Source organism: Nerophis ophidion, linkage group LG13, assembly GCF_033978795.1.
Source record: "Nerophis ophidion isolate RoL-2023_Sa linkage group LG13, RoL_Noph_v1.0, whole genome shotgun sequence".
NCBI classification, from domain to species: domain Eukaryota; kingdom Metazoa; phylum Chordata; class Actinopteri; order Syngnathiformes; family Syngnathidae; genus Nerophis; species Nerophis ophidion.
This window is the reverse complement of record NC_084623.1, coordinates 3621322-3629908: the sequence shown is the minus strand read 5'-3', so window position 1 is coordinate 3629908 and position 8587 is coordinate 3621322. Positions and strand designations below refer to the sequence as shown.

The 8587-nt window shown below is 35.7% G+C and overlaps 1 protein-coding gene across 1 annotated transcript in view; it reads left to right on the top strand.

Moving 5' to 3' along the window:
* Positions 1 to 1349: 1349 nt before the first annotated feature.
* The window catches only part of xpo4 (exportin 4), a 96861-nt gene continuing 89623 nt past the window's right edge, over positions 1350 to 8587 (top strand). The window contains exon 1 of the mRNA XM_061918268.1: positions 1350 to 1479. Coding sequence (XP_061774252.1) covers positions 1417 to 1479 — 63 coding nt within the window. The 5' untranslated portion in view covers positions 1350 to 1416. The remainder of the gene's footprint in view (positions 1480 to 8587) is intronic.

Below are 8587 nucleotides of genomic sequence, written 5' to 3'. Positions count from 1 at the left end.
CGACGTATTGAGTTAGATATTCAAGAGTTAAAAGTAAACAATAAATATTAATATATGACTTATTTTAAACATTTTGAGTGGGACCACTCATAAATTTTAGTGGGATTTTTTCTAATTAAAAACTGTCATTGTTCAAAAATTGATAAAGGATCTAAATCAATGTTGTTTTGAGTTATTGACCCACTCAAGGATCCAATGACGTCACATCAAATATTCCATTTTGAAATATTTTGGGGGGAAATATTGCATATTTTGTGTGTTTTCCATGACAAAAAAGGCATCAAACAAAAATCCATAATATTGTAATAATAGTTTTAATTTAAGCAGCTAAAAGCATAAAAAAGTTAACATTTTAAAAGTATTATTTAAAAAAACGGGAAAAAAAAGTCGAACAAAAGAACAAACGTGAAATGTGACAAGAATAAGTCGCAATGTTGACTATTGAAAAAATAATTTAAAACAAACACTCGAAAACATTTTCAAAAAGTATATATATGATTGACATATTGATTTAGAGATTTAAGAGTTAAAAGTAAAAAAAAAATATGTTGCTATAAAAAAACAACCTACTCAAGGCGCCAATTACTTCAATTATTCCACTTTGAAATATTTTTTGGGGAAAAGATTGCAAAAGAGGCATCAAGCAAAAAAAAAACTTTGACAGATTGATCTGAGATTGATCTACAGATTTAAGTGATGAATGTAAAAAAGTCATAATGCAGGATCTATTCTCAATACATTTAGTAGTGGGACCCTTTTGGGTCCCTTGAGAATGTTAGTGTCGTTGAAGAATGAATAATACATGAAAATCAATGTTATGAACTATTGACATATTTAAGGCTCCCATTACTTCACATCAAATATTACACTTTAAATGTGTTTTTTGGGGGGGAAGGCGGGGGAAATTGCATATTTTGTGTTTATGCTATAATAACAAAAACAAAAAGGTGATTAAAAAATAAACCAAAGTTGATCTTGAAATTTAAGCGTTGAAAGTAAAACATATTCATATTTGCTCAACTTTTGCTGATGACCTTTTTTTTTTTTTTAATGTACTATATTTACATTTTCAATAATGGCTACTCACAGCTGATTTAATATGAACATTAATTATTTATCCTTGAAATGCATCTAATAAAACACAATGATATTAAAATGATAAGAAATAAAAGCAAACGTCACTAATAAAATGGTAATAAAAAGGTGTCGGGTTTATTTACCAGAACAGCCGACATTTGCAGACGAACACAGAAAAAGAGTAAAAGTCAATCAAACAAGCAAATAGAGATTTGGAGTGAAATAAAATAAAGTATTTAATGACGTGAGAACAGTGTGACGTCACAAAGTGACGTGTGTGAAGTGGCGCCCCTGCTACCCACAATGCAGTGCGCCTGACGTCATAGTGGAGGGACCAAGATGGCGGCGCTCGGTGCCGCAGAAGTGATCACACAGCTGGAAGGCGCTGCTAAAGTTCTTATGGTGACTCTTTTACCTTTACTAACTATACTATTACTACTGCTGCTAAAGTTCTTATGGTGACTCTTTTACCTTTACTAACTATACCATTACTACTGCTGCTAAAGTTCTCATGGTGACTCTTTTACCTTTACTAACTATACCATTACTACTGCTGCTAAAGTTCTCATGGTGACTCTTTTACCTTTACTAACTATACCATTACTACTGCTGCTAAAGTTCTCATGGTGACTCTTTTACCTTTACTAACTATACTATTACTACTGCTGCTAAAGTTCTCATGGTGACTCTTTTACCTTTACTAACTATACCATTACTACTGCTGCTAAAGTTCTCATGGTGACTCTTTTACCTTTACTAACTATACCATTACTACTGCTGCTAAAGTTCTCATGGTGACTCTTTTACCTTTACTAACTATACCATTACTACTGCTGCTAAAGTTCTCATGGTGACTCTTTTACCTTTACTAACTATACAATTACTACTGCTGCTAAAGTTCTTATGGTGACTCTTTTACCTTTACTAACTATACCATTACTACTGCTGCTAAAGTTCTCATGGTGACTCTTTTACCTTTACTAACTATACTATTACTACTGCTGCTAAAGTTCTTATGGTGACTCTTTTACCTTTACTAACTATACCATTACTACTGCTGCTAAAGTTCTCATGGTGACTCTTTTACCTTTACTAACTATACCATTACTACTGCTGCTAAAGTTCTCATGGTGACTCTTTTACCTTTACTAACTATACCATTACTACTGCTGCTAAAGTTCTCATGGTGACTCTTTTACCTTTACTAACTATACTATTACTACTGCTGCTAAAGTTCTCATGGTGACTCTTTTACCTTTACTAACTATACCATTACTACTGCTGCTAAAGTTCTCATGGTGACTCTTTTACCTTTACTAACTATACCATTACTACTGCTGCTAAAGTTCTCATGGTGACTCTTTTACCTTTACTAACTATACCATTACTACTGCTGCTAAAGTTCTTATGGTGACTCTTTTACCTTTACTAACTATACCATTACTACTGCTGCTAAAGTTCTCATGGTGACTCTTTTACCTTTACTAACTATACCATTACTACTGCTGCTAAAGTTCTCATGGTGACTCTTTTACCTTTACTAACTATACCATTACTACTGCTGCTAAAGTTCTCATGGTGACTCTTTTACCTTTACTAACTATACTATTACTACTGCTGCTAAAGTTCTTATGGTGACTCTTTTACCTTTACTAACTATACCATTACTACTGCTGCTAAAGTTCTCATGGTGACTCTTTTACCTTTACTAACTATACCATTACTACTGCTGCTAAAGTTCTTATGGTGACTCTTTTACCTTTACTAACTATACCATTACTACTGCTGCTAAAGTTCTCATGGTGACTCTTTTACCTTTACTAACTATACTATTACTACTGCTGCTAAAGTTCTCATGGTGACTCTTTTACCTTTACTAACTATACTATTACTACTGCTGCTAAAGTTCTCATGGTGACTCTTTTACCTTTACTAACTATACCATTACTACTGCTGCTAAAGTTCTCATGGTGACTCTTTTACCTTTACTAACTATACCATTACTACTGCTGCTAAAGTTCTCATGGTGACTCTTTTACCTTTACTAACTATACCATTACTACTGCTGCTAAAGTTCTCATGGTGACTCTTTTACCTTTACTAACTATACCATTACTACTGCTGCTAAAGTTCTCATGGTGACTCTTTTACCTTTACTAACTATACCATTACTACTGCTGCTAAAGTTCTCATGGTGACTCTTTTACCTTTACTAACTATACCATTACTACTGCTGCTAAAGTTCTCATGGTGACTCTTTTACCTTTACTAACTATACCATTACTACTGCTGCTAAAGTTCTCATGGTGACTCTTTTACCTTTACTAACTATACCATTACTACTGCTGCTAAAGTTCTCATGGTGACTCTTTTACCTTTACTAACTATACTATTACTACTGCTGCTAAAGTTCTCATGGTGACTCTTTTACCTTTACTAACTATACTATTACTACTGCTGCTAAAGTTCTCATGGTGACTCTTTTACCTTTACTAACTATACCATTACTACTGCTGCTAAAGTTCTCATGGTGACTCTTTTACCTTTACTAACTATACCATTACTACTGCTGCTAAAGTTCTCATGGTGACTCTTTTACCTTTACTAACTATACTATTACTACTGCTGCTAAAGTTCTCATGGTGACTCTTTTACCTTTACTAACTATACCATTACTACTGCTGCTAAAGTTCTCATGGTGACTCTTTTACCTTTACTAACTATACCATTACTACTGCTGCTAAAGTTCTCATGGTGACTCTTTTACCTTTACTAACTATACCATTACTACTGCTGCTAAAGTTCTCATGGTGACTCTTTTACCTTTACTAACTATACCATTACTACTGCTGCTAAAGTTCTCATGGTGACTCTTTTACCTTTACTAACTATACCATTACTACTGCTGCTAAAGTTCTCATGGTGACTCTTTTACCTTTACTAACTATACCATTACTACTGCTGCTAAAGTTCTCATGGTGACTCTTTTGCCTTTACTAACTATACCATTACTACTGCTGCTAAAGTTCTCATGGTGACTCTTTTACCTTTACTAACTATACCATTACTACTGCTGCTAAAGTTCTCATGGTGACTCTTTTACCTTTACTAACTATACCATTACTACTGCTGCTAAAGTTCTCATGGTGACTCTTTTACCTTTACTAACTATACCATTACTACTGCTGCTAAAGTTCTCATGGTGGCTCTTTTACCTTTACTAACTATACCATTACTACTGCTGCTAAAGTTCTCATGGTGACTCTTTTACCTTTACTAACTATACTATTACTACTGCTGCTAAAGTTCTCATGGTGACTCTTTTACCTTTACTAGCTATACTATTACTACTGCTGCTAAAGTTCTCATGGTGACTCTTTTACCTTTACTAACTATACCATTACTACTGCTGCTAAAGTTCTCATGGTGACTCTTTTACCTTTACTAACTATACCATTACTACTGCTGCTAAAGTTCTCATGGTGACTCTTTTACCTTTACTAACTATACCATTACTACTGCTGCTAAAGTTCTCATGGTGACTCTTTTACCTTTACTAACTATACCATTACTACTGCTGCTAAAGTTCTCATGGTGACTCTTTTACCTTTACTAACTATACCATTACTACTGCTGCTAAAGTTCTCATGGTGACTCTTTTACCTTTACTAACTATACCATTACTACTGCTGCTAAATTTCTCATGGTGACTCTTTTACCTTTACTAACTATACCATTACTACTGCTGCTAAAGTTCTCATGGTGACTCTTTTACCTTTACTAACTATACTATTACTACTGCTGCTAAAGTTCTCATGGTGACTCTTTTACCTTTACTAACTATACCATTACTACTGCTGCTAAAGTTCTCATGGTGACTCTTTTACCTTTACTAACTACACCATTACTACTGCTGCTAAAGTTCTCATGGTGACTCTTTTACCTTTACTAACTATACCATTACTACTGCTGCTAAAGTTCTCATGGTGACTCTTTTACCTTTACTAACTATACTATTACTACTGCTGCTAAAGTTCTCATGGTGACTCTTTTACCTTTGCTAACTATACCATTACTACTGCTGCTAAAGTTCTCATGGTGACTCTTTTACCTTTACTAACTATACTATTACTACTGCTGCTAAAGTTCTCATGGTGACTCTTTTACCTTTGCTAACTATACCATTACTACTGCTGCTAAAGTTCTCATGGTGACTCTTTTACCTTTACTAACTATACCATTACTACTGCTGCTAAAGTTCTTATGGTGACTCTTTTACCTTTACTAACTATACCATTACTACTGCTGCTAAAGTTCTCATGGTTACTCTTTTACCTTTACTAACTATACTATTACTACTGCTGCTAAAGTTCTCATGGTGACTCTTTTACCTTTGCTAACTATACCATTACTACTGCTGCTAAAGTTCTCATGGTGACTCTTTTACCTTTACTAACTATACCATTACTACTGCTGCTAAAGTTCTCATGGTGACTCTTTTACCTTTACTACCACTACTAACTATACCTTTACTACATGTACCGTTACTAACTACACCATTACTACTGCTGCTAAAGTTCTCTTGGTGACTCTTTTACCTTTACTACCACTACTAACTATACCTTTACTACCTATACCGTTACTAACTACACCATTACTACTGCTGCTAAAGTTCTCATGGTGACTCTTTTACCTTTACTACCACTACTAACTATACCTTTACTACCTGTACCGTTACTAACTACACCATTACTACTGCTGCTAAAGTTCTCATGGTGACTCTTTTACCTTTACTAACTATACTATTACTACTGCTGCTAAAGTTCTCATGGTGACTCTTTTACCTTTGCTAACTATACCATTACTACTGCTGCTAAAGTTCTCATGGTGACTCTTTTACCTTTACTAACTATACCATTACTACTGCTGCTAAAGTTCTTATGGTGACTCTTTTACCTTTACTAACTATACCATTACTACTGCTGCTAAAGTTCTCATGGTGACTCTTTTACCTTTACTAACTATACTATTACTACTGCTGCTAAAGTTCTCATGGTGACTCTTTTACCTTTGCTAACTATACCATTACTACTGCTGCTAAAGTTCTCATGGTGACTCTTTTACCTTTACTAACTATACCATTACTACTGCTGCTAAAGTTCTCATGGTGACTCTTTTACCTTTACTACCACTACTAACTATACCTTTACTACATGTACCGTTACTAACTACACCATTACTACTGCTGCTAAAGTTCTCTTGGTGACTCTTTTACCTTTACTACCACTACTAACTATACCTTTACTACCTATACCGTTACTAACTACACCATTACTACTGCTGCTAAAGTTCTCATGGTGACTCTTTTACCTTTACTACCACTACTAACTATACCTTTACTACCTGTACCGTTACTAACTACACCATTACTACTGCTGCTAAAGTTCTCATGGTGACTCTTTTACCTTTACTACCTGTACTAACTATACCTTTACTACCTGTACCTTTACTAACTATACCATTACTACTGCTGCTAAAGTTCTTACGGTGACTCTTTTACCTTTACTACCAGTACTAACTATACCTTTACTACCTATACCGTTACTAACTACACCATTACTACTGCTGCTAAAGTAGTGGGCGGCATAGCTCGGTTGGTAGAGTGGCCGTGCCAGCAACTTGAGGGTTGCAGGTTCGATTCCCGCTTCCGCCATCCTAGTCACTGCCGTTGTGTCCTTGAGCAAGACACTTTACCCACCTGCTCCCAGTGCCACCCACACTGGTTTAAAAAATGTAACTTAGATATTGGGTTTCACTATGTAAAGCGCTTTGAGTCACTAGAGAAAAGCGCTATATAAATATAATTCACAGTTACTACCTATACCATTACTACTGCTGCTAAAGTTCTTATGGTGACTCTTACCTTTACTACCTTTACCTTTACTACCATTACTACTGCTGCTAAAGTTCTCATGGTGACAATTTTACCTTTACCACCATTACTACCGGTACTATTACTACCAATACCTTTACTACCTATACCCCTTCTCTGTACTAGTCCTACCCTTCTTTCTTTGATAGATAGATAGATAGATAGATAGATAGATAGATAGATAGATAGTACTTTAGCGCCCCCTGCGACCCCGAAAGGGAATAAGCGGTAGAAAATGGGTGGATGGATGATTCCTTCAGGAAAATTAAAATTCCAGCAGCAGGGTACATAGTTCAGATCAATTTAAAAAAAAAAAAAAGTAAATAATGGTTTACCATTTCTCTTTACTAGTCTTACTCTTCTTTCTTTGTTAGTTCTACCATTTCTTTTTACGAGTTCTACCCTTCTGTCTTTACTACTTCTACCATTTCTCTGTACTAGTGCTACGCTTCTGTCTTTACTAGTCCTACTATTTCTCTTTACTAGTTCTACCATTCTGTATTTACTAGTTCTAGCCTTCTGTCTTTACTAGTTCTATTTCTCTTTACTAGTTCTACCATTTCTCTTTACTAGTTCTACCATTTCTCTTTCCTAATTCCACCAAGGGAGTTTACTAGATCTACCATTTGTCTTTACTAGTTTCGCTAGTGGGCTTTATTAGTTCCACAAGTGGTGATTACTGGTTCCACCAGTGGTCATTACTATTTCTATCAGTGGTCATTACTAGTTCTATCAGTGGTCTTTACTAGTTCTATCAGTGGTCGTTACTAGTTCTACCAGTGTTCATTACTGGTTCCATCAGTGATCGTTACTAGTTCTACCAGTGTTCATTACTGGTTCCATCAGTGATCGTTACTAGTTCTACCAGTGGTCATTACTGGTTCCACTAGTGGTCATTACTAGTTGTACCAGTGGTCATTACCAATTCTACCAGTGGTAGTTACTGGTTCCAGCAGTGGTCATTAGTAGTTCTACCAGTGGTCATTACTGGTTCCGCTAGTGGTCATTACTAGTTGTACCAGTGGTCATTACCAATTCTACCAGCGGTAGTTACTGGTTGCAGCAGTTGTCATTACTAGTTTTACCATTGGTCATTACTGGTTCCACTAGTGGTCATTACTAGTTCTACCAGTGGTCATTACCAATTCTACCAGTGGTAGTTACTGGTTCCAGCAGTGGTCATTACTAGTTCTACCAGTGGTCATTACTAGTTCTACCAGTGGTCATTACTAGTTCTACCAGTGGTCATTACTAGTTCTACCAATGGTCATTACTAGTTCCACTAGTGGTCATTACTAGTTATACCAGTGATCAATACTAATTCAACTAGTGGTCAGTACTAGTTCTACCAGTGGTCATTACTAGTTCCAGCAGTTGTCATTACTAGTTCTACCAGTGCTCAGTACTAGTTCTACCAGTAGTCATTACTAGTTATACCAGTAGTCATTACTAGTTCCAGCAGTGGTCATTACTAGTCCTACCAGTGGTCAATACTAGTTCCACTAGTGGTCAGTACTAGTTCTACCATTGGTCATTACTAGTTCCAGCAGTGGTCATTACTAGTTCCACTAATGGTCA